Here is a 15601-nt window from a genome sequence, read left to right as displayed (position 1 = left end):
TTTCCTATTTATTATTTTAGATGAGAGCCTTCTCTGCTTGCTCTTACGAGTCTGTCATATCTGTGTGAAGCCTGTGAAGCCCAGCGCGCCACTCAGCGCGCTTTTCCCGCCGCAGTGTAGCAAACGACGCGGCTTCAAAGGCGGTTAAATCAAGATCAGAACCCTGAACTAGCGCTCTTATCAGAACAGAATACCCGCACGGAGAGGAGAGGAGAGGATGTGTCTTTATTTAGACCTGTATGAGAATAATGGTTCTACTTATAAATAGGTGAACAACATCAGGAACTCTTATGTGTGTTATTCTGTGTTGCCTATGGCTACAGGGGAACATTTAAATCACTGCTCAGTTTGTTACAGGTCACATAGAAGTTTATATTCGTTTCTAGGAATCCATAGTTTGCCAAACAAAGCTTCCAGTAGAAACAGAGGATTTTGGCTAAACTCTTTGCTTTTTCGTTTCTATTTCTTGGGGAAAAGAAGTTGCGCACCTGTGGACTAGCTACTGCACAATAACGCGGAGACAAAACGCACATCTTTGAGGAAAGAGAGTTTTGATGAAATAAAAGCATTGGAAACCAGGTGAGATGCTCTGACAGATAATTTAGGTGATTGTGGAGACAAGGCAACAGCTGTCAGTCAGAGCTCGGACCCCCTCCTCTCTTCACGCAGTGCGCATGACCGTCGAGAGAGAACCGCACAGACGAGGGAAATTTAAAAAACGGTTTTTTCTTGCGGGACAACAAGTGCCCCGACCAACAGTAGAGCTTTCCTCTGTCTCGTTATCCAACATTTTCTATACCCGAGAAGAACTGCAGCATTAACAGGTAAGATGCGGTTTATTTCATGCTTTTATTATTGTTATTTTTAAATAAGCCTAGAGGACGCGCACCTGTTTCGGACAGACATATTATGCACTGATGTGTGACATAAATATCTGACTTTATTTAATAGCTGGTGTTTTTAAGACAACTGCAAAAAGTTTAATAGGCTACTAACGCTTTTTGGTTTAATTAAGTATTACTTATATGAAATATTGAGACATGCGAGCAGACTGACAGACAGGTAACGGTGACTGATGACATCTGATGATCTCCGTTTAGTCAACAAAGCAAATATCACATCAACACTGGATTGTAAAAATTGCATTTTTATCTTTTTTTTTTCTTTCTTCCTCACACAGTTATTGTGTCTCAGGTTTTTGTTGGTGATTTCCTACTTTATGAATATTTGCAAATTAATGTGTTCTCATGTGGCGATTGTTTTTTAGTAGCACTTTGTTTTAAGGTGTCCTTGTTATGCATGTTACATGCACTTACTATTATAATAACAATTAATTACATGCAAGTAACCCTAGTCCTAACCATATAGTAAATGCATGTAGCTAATTAATATTACTCAGTACTTAAATGCATAAATACACTGTAACAAGGACACCTTAAAATAAAGTGTATACTTTTATTTTTTTTTTGAATGCACATTTCTAAAATTCAGTTTTTTTCTCTGCTTTGCATGGTTCATTTACTTGCGTTTTATCTGCCAGAAGATGATTGAAAGTGGAATTACAAGCAGGATGTCAGGAATTCATGAAAACCCTGCACAGAGTCACCACACCTCCGCACAAGACTACAGGTAGGGGGTGATTTACTTTGATGGCTGAACCCACTGCTTTTGAACCTTGAGCAGATTAGAGAATAAAAAGATAATTTCGGGAAGAAGAGGAGCGCTGCTAATCTTAATACAATCTCCACCTTCCCTATTCTGTAAAATAAAGGTGTGTTTTGAGAGGCAGGGAATTGGGGTTTGTGAAAAAAGAAAGGAGCGAGAGAATACATCATCTTTGCTCTGAATGGATCTGTCAGAAAGCATCAGCTCTGTTTACACGCCCGCTGTCGGCACACGGAGGGATTGAGGACCTTGGCGGGGGCCCCCACGGGTCACCAAGGAGAAGTGGCTCCCAATTAGAATGTAAACGAGGGCGACTTGAGCTGTGATAAACCGTGACTGTGTGCGCCCGCCTCCCCCTTTCTGTGGGACACGTAAGGGTTTGCATCAATGAGCAAATAAAATCATTTTTTCTTCCACTTGTATAACTGCACCCTAATGACCGTAAACTGTACAATACACAGCTGGGTTTACAATTAGACTTCAGAAATGCTAATAAGTACAAGGATGTAGGCCCCCTTTTCGTGACGATCCTAAATTTGAGTTTATGTGGCATGTTATGAATTCTTTCCAAAATCAAGCCCCCTCTCCTCCCAATTACTGAAACATGGTTTTTAAGTCAGTACTATAACGAATACCATTATTATTTCTTTTTCTTTATTATATCTGTGCATCAATCTCAGACCTGCAGTGTGCGATGTTTTCTAAAACGAAATGTTAATGCGGTTCTGATGTTACAGTACAGCCATTGTCTTGCAACACAACAAGTGGATGCTCTTCTTGGCAACACTGAGCTGTCGGTTATAGTCATGTCAAAATCAGTTTTAGATCTGTTTTCTCAGGCTTTGTGTGAAGGATTCACGCACTTAATATAATTTTTATACAATATTATAATATCAAATATTCAACACAACATGAGCAAGTTTAACAGTTGTTTATTAATTATAATTATAATAATTAATTACATGTAAAAGTAAGCTTGTGCCAGACACTTCTATCCAAATCGACTTACACAGCTTTCAAATTATAAGTCAGTTTATTCATTCAGTGTTAAATTATACTTTAGAAATATAAGTTAATATCGGCTTACGAAATTAATAGAGAGCAATATTAAGGAGGAAATCAATATTTAAAAAATTCAGCTACAAAATGGAAGGGCGGAAAAATCAATTTTAATTCCATTAAATGTTTACAGGAAAAGACTGATTAACGTTCATCAATAAGAAGCAGAACTTATAAAGCCAGGTGTTAAACTGTCCCATTCCCTTCGCAAGGTGTCTTTTTCATGTCTTTATGTGGATCAGGAAGCATTTCAAAGCACATGACAGTGTAGTGTTGACATGTTCGGTGTCTAAGGTTTCATGCTAGCGAGTGTGTGTGTGTGTGTGTGAAAAGGATAATTATTCAGAAGCTCCAAACCAGAGCAATCAGGGTGCTCAAAGCCATGTCCCCAAGTTCTTCCTTCAATGCTGTAATTTATTCAGGTGGCAGACTGTGTGTGCAGTGTGGCTTGACCTCCAACTCCTTCAACGACCCCCTCCCAGCTACCCCCCTTAGGTACTGTCTGATGCCTCCAGGCGGGGGGGATGGGGCAGAAGGGGACAGGGGTTGGGTGGAAAGGGACAGGGAAACAGATGGCATCCTATTTTTCTCTGTTGTGTGAGGCCTGTCATTCCAGTAGATTAATGCAAGGGGTTGGTTAAAAAAAAAACGGTAAAGACAATCAAGGAAGGGTCTGGGGGGGAAACAATAGAGCCACGTGCCGCTGTGCAGATTTGTCGTTTGGGACACAATAGGTGATCATTTTTCAATGGGGCCGGACCAACTGTTGCAGGCAACGTGTGCCACATACCCATGTTTCAAATGATCTCATGCGTTGTTTACATATGATTCAGCCAATGACAGTGAAGGCGGTAGTCACCTGACCACGGTTAGAGGTTGGTTTAATGGAGAGGGGGGCACTGAAGTGTCCAGACACACAAAATAACTGAAAAGTGAGGGTTGTCATAGCGACCCCAATTATTGGACTGAATAGCGAGTGTGTAGCGAAGTCTGGAGAGAATACAAGAGGGTTTCTCTGCTTTCTTGATGCTTAGTCCAAATGAAGAAATGGCAGAGTAAATAATTCTCCCTGCACTGGATTAGATTAGAGGGTGAGAGTATTTTTATTTCCTTTCCCAGACAATAGATTTACAAATAGACTTTATTGTTAAGCTATTTAAAAGAAAACCTGTTAAAAGAGAAAAGAATAGAATTAGTTTATGTAGGCCAGAAATAATACGAATGTAACATTAGGAACTGACAATTAGAAGACCAAATTCAGCTGAAGTGCACAGTTCTCTTTCTCACATAACATTCACATTTGTGCTTTAGTACTGAGAGCTGTGCTGTGTTTTTGTAGACTCCTGACTACTGACCCTTCGCAGCTGAAGGACGAGCTGCCCGGTGATCTTCAGTCCCTGTCCTGGCTCACCTCTGTGGATGTTCCCCGACTGCAGCAGATAGGATCTGGACGACCTGATTTTGCCAGTTCTGCTCAGAACAGCCTGCTGGAGCAGCAGACAGGTCAGGAGCTTTATAGACCGTGCATGGTTAGAGTGGATTTAGTTAAAAATGGCAGTCCAAAAAAAAACAACATCCAACAGACGTCAAACTAGTTATCTTAGCCTTTAATTAAAGCCTGTTGTTTATTCGCATCCATATATTTTTAGGTCTTTAGCATATTGCCATTATTCTTTGAGCCAGTTTTTTATAAATAATAAAACAAGGATTTTTAGAAAGCTGTGCCTTAAAGGGTTAGTTCACCCAAAAATTTAAATTCTGTCATTAATTACTCACCCTCATGTTGTTCATCTTCGGAACACAAATTAAGATATTTTTTATGGAATCTGACAGCTCAGATTCAACGATCAGGCGATCAACACACAGAAACGTAGCAAGGACATCGGTAAAATAGTCTGTGCGTTGATTGTGGTAGTATCCTTGCTGTCTATGGAAGTGTCAGAGAGCTCTCAGATTCCATCAAAAATAGAATTTTCATTTTTGGGTGAACTAACTCTTTAATAGTAGTGGACTGAATCCCTAAAAAACACTTTGCTGAAACTTTCAGCTCAGCTGAATAGCATGACGGGAGCAGGAGGAGCAGGATCTGCGATTCATCTACAGAGTGAAATGCAGCACAGTCCTCTGGCCATCAGCAGCGTGAGTGACGTTTCAATTTCAAACAATTTTATATTACGTATACAACCGATTCAGAACTTAACGACCATTGTAATAGATCCAAAATAATCTTGTGTTCATAGATGTATTCTGTGTTGTATTTGTAGATGCCCCAGTTTTCCCCTGGGTTTCCGTGTGCAGCGTCAGTGTACCAGACCGCCCCTCAACAAGTTCTCACTTTCACTCAGGCAAACCAACAGGTTGGTTCAGTAATTGGGATTATATGTAAAAAATGTTCAAAATAGTAATATTACATATATATATCGTAATACCATTTCTGTGTTATATTCTTTAGTGTTCTCCTGGTGGACTTTATGGCAACTACAACAGCCAGAGTCTGTTTCCTCAACCCCGCATTACCGCTCACAACCAGGACTTGCAGCCCAAGACTTTTCCTAAACCCATCTACTCCTACAGGTGAAATAAAGTTCACAGCCTCTGAAAAACATTATGATTCTCTGGAAAGGGAACAAGATTTTATTTATCTCAAGTTGACTATGTTTGATATCTTTTCTCAGCTGTCTGATTGCCATGGCTTTGAAGAACAGCAAAACAGGCAGCCTTCCTGTTAGTGAGATCTACAGCTTTATGAAAGAGCACTTCCCTTATTTCAAGGTGAGGAGTTTATGCACAAGAATGCCGGCGAATAGATGGACTAAGCCGACACACCATGGAATCAAATAAATGTTACTTACAATATACTGTACTGTCGATTACTGCGCTTCTCAGACGGCACCTGATGGATGGAAAAATTCTGTACGCCACAACCTGTCCTTGAACAAGTGCTTCGAGAAGGTGGAGAACAAGATGAGCGGTTCCTCCAGAAAGGGCTGTCTTTGGGCACTCAATCCTGCAAAGATCGATAAAATGGAGGAAGAGATGCAGAAATGGAAACGCAAAGATCTCCCAGCCATCCGTCGCAGCATGGCCAATCCAGGTCTCAAATCGTTGACTATTATCAGTGCTAGAGTTTCATCTTTGCTCTGACAACCACCCATAACACTCTAGCATCACAGCAGTGAATTTTCTTACATTTAAGGCTGGTTAAAATCACTCAGAACGAAGCAAACTCGTGCAGAAATACGCACCTTGTTTCTAGGAAAACACGTGACAAATTAAAACTCGTTATGCGTTCTGATATTGACTAGAAATGTCAAGCATGCTTCATGTCCCCCCAAAAAACTGGAGCCTTCAGTGAAATGTCAACTCCTACTGCACAAAATCTTTATGCAACTAGCGTTGACTCCTCCACACTGTAAAACGGGTCAAAACTCTGGTAAAGATTAATGTAGTGTATTTCAGGTTTCAGCCATTTATCAGATACTTTTATCTAAAGCGACTTGAGGAGATGAGGAGCCACACAGGCATTTTATCATACCAGAACCAACAATATTCATAGTACCACTATGCAAAGCATAAGCTGTAGTAGTACAGAGACTAGAGCAGAAAAGTAACTAGAAATCTAACCTGTCATTAATATTGTCCTGTTTTGGTACTTTTTCTTTTCCCAGATGAATTGGACAAACTCATTACAGACAGACCGGAGAGCTGCAGACAAAAGTCCATTGAGACTGGGATGACTCGCTTGCCCAGCTGCCCACCAGGGCCGACCCTCCCAATACCAGCGCAGATGCAGCCCCAACCAGTGGTCACTCTCTCTCTACAGTGCCTCCCTATGCATCAGCACTTTCAAATGCAGCTCCAGAATCAGTCTCGCTTGGCTCCGGCCTCCCCTGCTCCTGCTCAGACACCCCCTCTCCACACCATCCCCGACCTGACAAACAGCTCCCTCCCTCAGCATCCTGTCAAGCAGCACAGCGACTTCTACACGGTTCACGGCACTGACGTGAATTCAGAGGTGGACGCTCTGGACCCAAGTATTATGGACTTTGCCTGGCAAGGTAACTATGCTAATATATTGAAAGCCACAGAATGTTTGTTTGTTTCTAAGCTGATATCTAGCACAGTTCTCCTCTTCTGATTGCAGGAAACCTGTGGGAGGAGATGAAGGATGACAGCTTTAACCTGGAGGCATTAGGTACACTCAGTAACTCCCCACTTCGGCTGTCTGACTGTGACCTGGACACTGGCAATGTCACGCCTGTGTCCAATGCAGGGGGACTGCCTTACCCAGACCTGCAGGTGACAGGCCTCTACTCTTCATACTCGGCTGTGGATGCCCTTTCTAACCAGTACATGAACACACAAGGAGGAACAAAACCTATCGTTTTGCTTTAATTGCACCTGCAAGAAATGAAACAAGCTGAGCTTTACTTCCCAGGACCATCTATAAAGCTTTCAATCCTAGCTTTCGTGGTGTGTCAGACTCCAAAAAAACATCCTGCAGCCAAAAATTTTTTTTTTTGCAAAATTATTACAACATCAGAAAGAAAACATCCTGAATTGAATAGAATGGCATTTATGGTGACGTCACAGTATTCAAATGTGTCATTTGCATTGACTGTATTAATTGCATTAAATGCAATGGGTTTGAAGGGAACAAATCAGCAATTTTTATTTTTATTTTTTTAAAGAGAATTTGCATGGTGAGAGAGTATTGATAAGGAGTTTAAAGATTTCCTCTTAACAGCGCAGTCCAGTGCAAATACTGGCATTGTGGCCAAACATAATCATACAAATTACAGTGTTGTTATCATTATACGCCTAATGCAAATTGTGAGTTAACACAACACTTAAGGAACAAAGATCAAATCATGGAAATTATGATTTTGGGTGTTGCCAAGTTTTTTTTCTGTACCATAAAAGGAATTTGTTTTCTTCGCATTTTGTCCATGTAACTGTTAGCCTTGTAACTGTAGTTGTGTGTCTTTTGTTGTACTGTGATAGACACTGTATCTGCTCTTTAATGTTTGTTTATTATTTATATTTATGAAAAGAGCTGAAATGGTGACATGAATCATTTTTTATTGTACATATCTAAATATTTTGAATGCAAGCAATAAAATTTCACATTCAGATTGAAAGATGTATTCATTTAACTTGCTTTTAATTCTTAATGACTTTTAAATTTTTTACCAATGTTGGGAAGGTTACTTTGGAAATGTAATAGGTTACAGATTGCCCCATCTAAAATGTAATAGTGTAACTATTTCAATTACTTTATTAAAGTAATGTAACTGATTACATTGGATTACTTTTCTAAACTTCAAATGTTTTCAACTGTTAATCATTTTCAAACCTGTAAACCAGACAGTTATCCTAACAGTAGTATTCAACACTGATTACTATCATTTGAATTAAGATTATAATAATTTAATTTTAAAAGCACAGCCACCACAAAATCAGACTTGCTTTGAGATCATTCTGAGGTTAAATACAGATTTAAAACCGTAACAAGAAATGGTTTAATAGCTTTGATACTGTTTTTGAAATCAAATCTTTGCATAGTTATGACAGGAAACACTGGCATCTAACAATAGCTGGAAAAAAACAAACAAAAAAAAACAGTTAATCTTAAAAAAATAAAGCATATACATAAACCCAAATAGGAAATAAAACAGTTATCGAATAAGCACGTGTCCTAAACTCCTGAAACATTGGTGACTCATATTCACCAGAGCAATCACTGCAATTCATGAAAGAAAATTAAATTACGCAATGTAACTAGTTATTTCCCAAAACTGTACATGACAAGCATATACAGTATGTATGAACTGTATTGCAGGGTGGCATTTAACTGAAGCAATATTAGTGACATTACAAAATCGAATAATTTGGAAAAAACAAAGCAAATACTGTATACACACAACTGAACAAAATGGTGACCCATCTGTTTTTCTAAGATTAAGATAATCACGAATTGGAAAAATGACCACAAACTCACCAAGATGAAAACACTGATTATTTAATGCATAATTATAAATCTCTTTTTAAAAACAGCCTGACAAACAAAGTCAGGCACTTTGGCTCTAGCATTAATCTGATTTGTATGTTCTAAAAACACAAAATGGATTTAAGGCATTACATCTGATCAAGAAGTCTACTTTAATCAGAATCAACAGCTGAGTACAGTACAGCATCAGTAGGTACACAAATTTATCCATTCATAGAACCAGCACTTACTGTATGGCTGCATTCATACGAACAGAAGAATTACCTGCAGTCATGTGAAATAAACTACACAAACCACCAAAGTTCAAGCCATTAAAATATACAGTGGCCCTGATATTGATAACACTGTCTAACTACTTTCATTATCATGTGATATAATTTAACACCAAGCAGACTTTTGTACTTTTAATATGAACAGATAATGAACTTCATGGCAATTTGAAATGTACATAAACAATTCTGCAAGCATTAGAGTATTTTGCAATGCAAAGATTGTTCATAACTACTGCATGTTTTTAGAAATGAAAGTTAGCATCAAGAATTCCCCTGATATCTACACAGTGACTATATTTAAGTGTAATACTGTTACTTCACTCTAATACTAGAGATTTAATAGTTTGTTCTGCTTAATTAACGTTGCATACATTCCTGAGGAAGTGCTATACAGCATGAATGTGCGCTCCAAGCATCTGTGATTCCCTAAAACCATCTAATATTCAGTCTTGTCCACTCATTGTACATTCATCAGTCGGTTAATTCCACAGAAAGGACACAAAGGCACAAATGTGAACAGATAAACACTGTATACTAGTTTCCCTCTCTTGAGAGTGAGTTCAAAGAAATGCTCTGGTGCGCCGCTGAGAAATGTTCATCCTAACACAGTCACTGTGAGTCACACTAACAGCAACTGTGCACTAAGATAAGCAGGTGGACTATGCAATTGCTGGACATTTAAAATTGTGCGTTTAAGGCTATTGAGCAATGTGTTGATCCAAAGAACCGACCAAAAGTGTCCTTTTTTTAAAGTTTTTTTTTGTTTTTAAGTTTTAAAACACTATTATTTAATAATACCATTTGATATGTGATCAGCTGGTGGTAGAGTTGTCCATGGTGGCCAGCAGGTGGCAGACTTTGGCTCTCTGTGAGGGAGTGATGTTCTGTGCCATCTGGATGATGCAGTCCATGGTCACTTCTGGGTTGGCTTGGACTAAGCTAAACATATAATGCAGGACAAGTTTTAAAAGAGGTTTGCTTATACAACCAATGACTGTTTGCTGGTCATTGTGTTTGTGCTAAATTTGACTTCAAGTTCGATTGTTATCATGAAAAAGATTTGAGAATCATATTACATTTAAGAAACAGAAAACCTGGGGCCCATTCTACGTACGTCTCTTATTACATCTGAGATGATTTGAAAGATGCTGGATCTTCTAATCCTGATAACTGATCTCTGGCTAATTTGGTTCTTCAAACGAATTTGCGTATTAGATTAAAATATTAAGATTAATGCGTGTTCTCGTGTTCCTTGAAAAGGGCAGATGTATCGATACTCGTAACCATGATCAGCAATGCAGCGATTGGCTGGCGGCAAGACAGCAACGTAATGACATCATATCATTAAAAAAAGACACCTGACGAAAAACTTGACAAATTTCTGGACCTTTATGAGGAAACAGCCAAGCGAACAAACCTACATCAATGTTATAATAGATCAATTAAATGTGCACTGTTTTTAATTTATTTGTAATTTATTCCCTATTATCTTCATGATTTCTAGTATTTGTACAGGCTTTACATTTTTATTTCATTGTTGTAATTAGCAATTCATTTAATTTTATCTTTGAAGCAAATTTCTTATGTGACAGCATTAATTAAAGTTTCTTAGAGATCCCGTTATCTGCATCTCCTGCGCTCTGTCAAGCCACTCCCATAATAGTCACCACTCAAATTAATGCACGATTCAGACTTTATAGCATGTGTGTAAGCCTCCAATAAAATGATCAAGTAATTATTTCATCACTAATAAATCATTCAATGAGTAAAACTGGCTGTGTCTATAGTATTATAGACTACACAACATAGTTATATTATATTATTTTATTTTCAAATTAATTTTTAAATTATAATTATTTTAAATTATTGTCCCTGGACCAGTAGGGTACTCTTGTAGTAAAGTAGCGGTGGCTAGGACATATTTTAAGTATCAATTCTGCTTAAAAAGATGCAATCTAATCCTGTTTACATGAAATAAACCTGCTCCCGAGCAGGTTTAAGTTTACGGACCCGTTGCTATGACAGCAAGTCTAGGATGAGCTTCGAAGAATCAAATGATCCCAGATCAAGCGAAATCGTCAACAATCAAATCCAGCTAACTGATTTTTTTAAGAGGTTTAGAGGCTTTTTGGAGGTTTGGGGTCCTTTCAGGGATTTTTTTCTAAAAGCGATTTATACTTTTATTCTTTAGTGACACATTAAATCGATCAAAAGTGACACTGTTATACAAAAAAAAAAGGACATTTTAAATAAATGTTGTTCTTTTCATCTTTCTGTTTATCAAAGAAAATGTATCAATTTATCACAAATAGGGCCTATTACGCAGTATAACTGTTTTTTTTTACAGTAGTGTGTGCTAATGCATCCCCGGGAAGAAAAAAAAAAAATTCTAATTCAATGCCTAAATTACCTGCGGATGTGTTTGAGAGCGTAGTCCCTCTTTAAGCATTTAATGTTCTCTCTGATGACTGAATGCGTCCCATCCTGCTGTGACAGATGGTTTTCCAGCCACTCTACCACCACTTTGTTATTGTCCCATAGATACGCCTGAAAGATCCAATTATCACACAATTACCTCACATGGGATAAATCAACTTTATCATAGTCAAGTTTGATGAAGATACATTTTAAGTTAAGAGTTAGCTTTATTTAGTTAGCAAAGCTTGATTACACTGCCCACCAATGTTATTTTAGTATTATTTATTACACTATTTATTCATATTTTGAATTAAGTTTTATTTGTATATTTTCCGTTTTCATTTAAATTTTAAAATGAATCTTTAATTTTTATTTCAGGTTAAGCTTTAGAAATTTTAGATTTATTCATTTAGCAGACGCTTTTATCCAAAGCGACTTACAATTGAGGAATACAATAAGCGATTCATTATAAAGAGGCAAATAGACACAGGAAGTGCTTGCAATACAAAGTTTCAGACATTGTTCAGAGTAAATACTAGCTAGACAGGGAGAGGTTAAGGAAAGAAAGCAAAGGTTTTTTTTTTTTGTTTTTTTTTAAGATGAAGTCAAGTGATGACAGAAGAGATGAGTTTTCAGGTGTCGCTTGAAGATTGTCAGGGATTCAGTATTCCGGATAGGGGTGGGAAGTTTAATTTTAATACTTATTTCGGTTCGTTTCCGAGGCAACATATTTATATTTTATTGCAGCTTCCCTGGAAACTACTTTTAATAGTGTTTTACAATAACTGTTGCTTTCTTCTTGGCAAATCATGTCAGATCCTAAGCTGACAATTGTGTTATAAACTGTCAACTTCAGTAAGAGAGAAAAACAGAAATCTTCAGTTTTTTGTTTCCCATCATACATGGATTAAGTTTCCTTACTTTTACAGTCCCTTCTGTCTCCACAAACCAGCGGCGTAACATGGACTGTATGTGGCCGTTGCTCAGATCTTGGTTGGCCTGCATGATCTCCCCCTTCACCACCTCTTCCAACAACAGTCGCCGCAGACGCCAGTAAAAGAATGACCTAGCGTTCTTCCAGTCCAGGATGTCCTGAAAACATTTGATTAGGTGAAAAAGCAGAAAGGCCACTCTTTAAAACTGGTAGATTTCTTGCATGTGATCCACAGCTATGGAAAAAAAAAAAAAACTCTTTATAAAATGTGACATATGGAGCGTTATATGCCTAATATTTAGTTTGTTTATACCGTGATGACACCCTTTTCCTGCATTCTTCCTGGAGTGTCATGAAGGTCCACAAACTGCACCGCCACCTGGTGGTAGATGGGAAGAAGGAACTCCTCTCTAGACTTCAGTTTGGCCTCCAAGTCTTTGCGCTCCTGGCTTGGTAACTCTGGGTTGCCTACGTGGAGTACAACAGTAAACCGTGTGTCACAGGTAAACATTCCCTGGGCCAGTGAGGAAATTTGTGTTTAAGTGAGATGAATTGCTATACCTAGCTGCTCAGCCAGACGGGAATACACAGCATCAATCCTTTGTATGGCCTTTACCAGGACTTTCTTTCTGAACTTTATCTCTACTGTACCCTCGGCCTCTAGAACACCCCCTCTGAAGACGAATTGAGGTTAACAATCAAATAAGAGCAATGAGCAAAAAGATTTAGTAGAGTAGTGAAGGGAAGCTGTATCGAGAAGCTCACCTGCTTTCTCGATCTGCATAGAGCTCCATGTGCTGAAGGTTTATAGTGGGGTCGATCACGACCCATGATCCTCCTCTCAGCTCAGCGTGGGGAGGGATGTAAACCAGTACAGGCTGGTTGAACTCATGCAGGGCATCCACGATGTAAGAGCCAAACTTTAGCACCTGGTCATACATATCTGACAAACAGAGCATTCATGCTGAAAGAAAACCCCTTAAAACTTTCCAGATACACTGCCGTCCAAAAGTAGTTCCTTAAAGTTTACATGCTCACCAAGGCTGCATTTATTTGATAAAAAATACAGTAATACTGTGAGATATTATTACAATTTTAAATAACAGCTTTCTATATGAATATATTTTAAAGTGTAATTTATTTCTGTGATGGCAAAACTGAATTTTCAGTAGTTAGTACTCCAGTCTTCAGTGTCACATGATCCTTCAGAAATCATTCTAATATGCTGATTTGATGCTTAAGAAACATTTTTTATTATTATCAATGATGAAAACAGCCGTGCTGCTCAATAGGTCTGTGAAAACCATGATAGCATTCTTTGATGAATATAAAGGCCAAAAGATCCTCATTTATTTCAAATAGACATCAGATTTAAGAAACAGAAAACCAGGAATGGTGTTAGATGCAAAGTTTTGGCTTTTTATAGGTTCTTTTTTCTTTTTAGAGGTTTAGAAGCTTTTTGGAGGTTTGGGGTCATTTCAGGGATTTTTTTCTAAAAGTAATTTATACTTTTATTCTTTAGTGACACATTAAATTGATCAAAAGAGACACTGTTATACAAAAAAATGACATTTTAAATAAATGTTGTTCTTTTCATCTTTCTGTTTATCAAAGAAAATGTATCAGTTTATCACAAATAGGGCCTATTACGCAGCATAACTGTTTAATGACATCAATTTAATGCATCCCTACTGAATAAAATAAATAAATAAAATAAAAACTTTATAACCCTAAACTTTTGAACAGGTACATTAAAATGCAAACTCGTATATGAAAACCAGCGATATACCTTTCATGCCTCCAGAGAAGCCTCTCCAGTTGGCAAACACCATAAGTGGAAGTTTCTCCCTGTTGAAATCCTCAATAGCCTGAGCGGTTTTATACGCCGAATCTGGGAACCACACTTGACCAGCCTGCTGATAGATCTGAGGCAGAAAAGACACTTTAAGTGCATAATGAGAAGAATAAATGGAACATGCTAACAGCAAACACAGAGAACACTTAAGGGAACCACAGTCAGGGCCTAAAACGCTCATAGTGTCAGGACTCTGACCTTGGCCTCTGAGTCTAAGTTGGCTGGATCTGCTGGAATGGTAACCTCAACTGTGCGGGTCTCAACGGCAATGACACCAAGAGGAATCCCACCAAGCCTGTAGGACATTCACAGTCTCACTCAGCCCAGTTAAATCAAATGTTTGTTTGACATCTTCACTTAATGTTCTGTCTCTTACCTGGCTCTGCCCACCACCACTGTCTGTGCCCAGGTAGCCATCACCTCCATAAACGTACCATGGTCAAAGAACCCACTCTGCCATGCTCCCTTCACAGCTATCAACACAAATTCAAAGAAAGAAAGGCTGAGTTAGCAGTATCATTCTCCCATGCAGACAGGTCGAGAGTATGTCTCGAATTGTTCATAACAGATTGTGTGGATAATTAGATTCTTACTGGGATGGGGTCGTCCACACAGCAGCCAGCGAGGGTCATAGGGGGCTTTTGTGGGAACAAAATCGATCTCTCTCTCAACTGGATCAGTAGGAGGCATTATTGGGACAGGGCTTTGATTGCTCTAAATTATAACAGCAAACACAAGTAAGGTTTGATGTTAATTTAATCGAACACAAAAACACTTATGCCCTTTTGTCATTTGGACTAACAGCCCAAACTACTTAAAAGTCAAGCTAAAGATTACATCTAAAGCATGTCAAGATCATAACTGAACAATACATATATTTTTTACTGATGCAAATATGTTAGAAACGCTGTGCCAAATACCAACTTGTGCACTTTTTTTTTACGATGCATCGCATCAATAACTTTCAAACCGATGCAAATCTGTGAATCTTACCATCCCTAATATACCGGTATATATATATATGATTTATTCACTGGCATAAAAACTCAACCTTGAAGATTAAACCCATTCACCATCCATCTTTCATTACTGTAAAGCTGAAAAGTGCAACATTATTATTTGAATTGTAATATATAAATAAAGTACGTATACACAACCGTTTTGAGTCAGTAAGATCCATTATAAGGTCCCTTAAGCCTGTCACTTAAAGGGATAGTTCACCCAGTAATGAAAATTCTGTAATTAATTACTCACCCTCATGTCGTTCCAAACCCATAATGCTGTTGTTCATCTTCGGGAACACAAACTAAGATATTTTTGATGAATTCCGATAGCTCTCCGATAGCTTTTGGGTGAACTATCTCTTTAATGCATCTTTGCTAAATAAA

The 15601-nt window shown here is 38.2% G+C and overlaps 2 protein-coding genes across 3 annotated transcripts in view; one reads left to right on the top strand and one right to left on the bottom strand.

Moving 5' to 3' along the window:
• Positions 1 to 102: 102 nt before the first annotated feature.
• Positions 103 to 8577, top strand: foxn4 (forkhead box N4). 2 transcript variants are annotated; one of them, XM_058776985.1, is made up of 10 exons: positions 103 to 824; positions 1544 to 1629; positions 4064 to 4227; positions 4772 to 4863; positions 4989 to 5081; positions 5177 to 5298; positions 5400 to 5496; positions 5611 to 5818; positions 6393 to 6782; positions 6869 to 8577. In XM_058776985.1, exons 2-10 carry the CDS (start codon positions 1544 to 1546, stop codon positions 7117 to 7119), a joined length of 1503 nt encoding a protein of 500 aa, XP_058632968.1. In that variant the 5' UTR covers positions 103 to 824; the 3' UTR covers positions 7120 to 8577. The 2 variants fall into 2 exon arrangements, with proteins under 2 accessions (XP_058632968.1, XP_058632967.1); XM_058776984.1 differs by having other exon boundaries at positions 105 to 824; positions 1541 to 1629.
• Positions 8578 to 8730: 153 nt separating this feature from the next.
• Positions 8731 to 15601, bottom strand: part of acacb (acetyl-CoA carboxylase beta) — a 29114-nt gene continuing 22243 nt past the window's right edge. Inside the window, 10 exon segments of the mRNA XM_058776979.1 lie at positions 8731 to 9945; positions 11417 to 11553; positions 12346 to 12516; positions 12672 to 12826; positions 12920 to 13032; positions 13124 to 13301; positions 14148 to 14283; positions 14412 to 14508; positions 14590 to 14686; positions 14807 to 14927. Coding sequence (XP_058632962.1) covers positions 9819 to 9945; positions 11417 to 11553; positions 12346 to 12516; positions 12672 to 12826; positions 12920 to 13032; positions 13124 to 13301; positions 14148 to 14283; positions 14412 to 14508; positions 14590 to 14686; positions 14807 to 14927 — 1332 coding nt within the window. The 3' untranslated portion in view covers positions 8731 to 9818.

This window comes from Onychostoma macrolepis, chromosome 05 (genome assembly GCF_012432095.1).
Source record: "Onychostoma macrolepis isolate SWU-2019 chromosome 05, ASM1243209v1, whole genome shotgun sequence".
In the NCBI taxonomy this organism is placed as follows: Eukaryota; Metazoa; Chordata; class Actinopteri; order Cypriniformes; family Cyprinidae; genus Onychostoma; species Onychostoma macrolepis.
Note: the sequence above shows the minus strand (reverse complement) of the source record. Positions and strands in the feature narration are given on the sequence as shown.

What these genes read in the sequence shown, in the direction of transcription:
- foxn4 (XM_058776985.1), top strand. Translation starts at nt 1,544, where the DNA reads ATGATTGAAAGTGGAATTACAAGCAGGATGTCAGGAATTCATGAAAAC. An exon ending in AAACCCATCTACTCCTACAG is followed by an intron (nt 5,299 to 5,399) that starts GTGAAATAAAGT and finishes ATCTTTTCTCAG; the next exon opens with CTGTCTGATTGCCATGGCTT. An exon ending in TCGCAGCATGGCCAATCCAG is followed by an intron (nt 5,819 to 6,392) that starts GTCTCAAATCGT and finishes TTCTTTTCCCAG; the next exon opens with ATGAATTGGACAAACTCATT.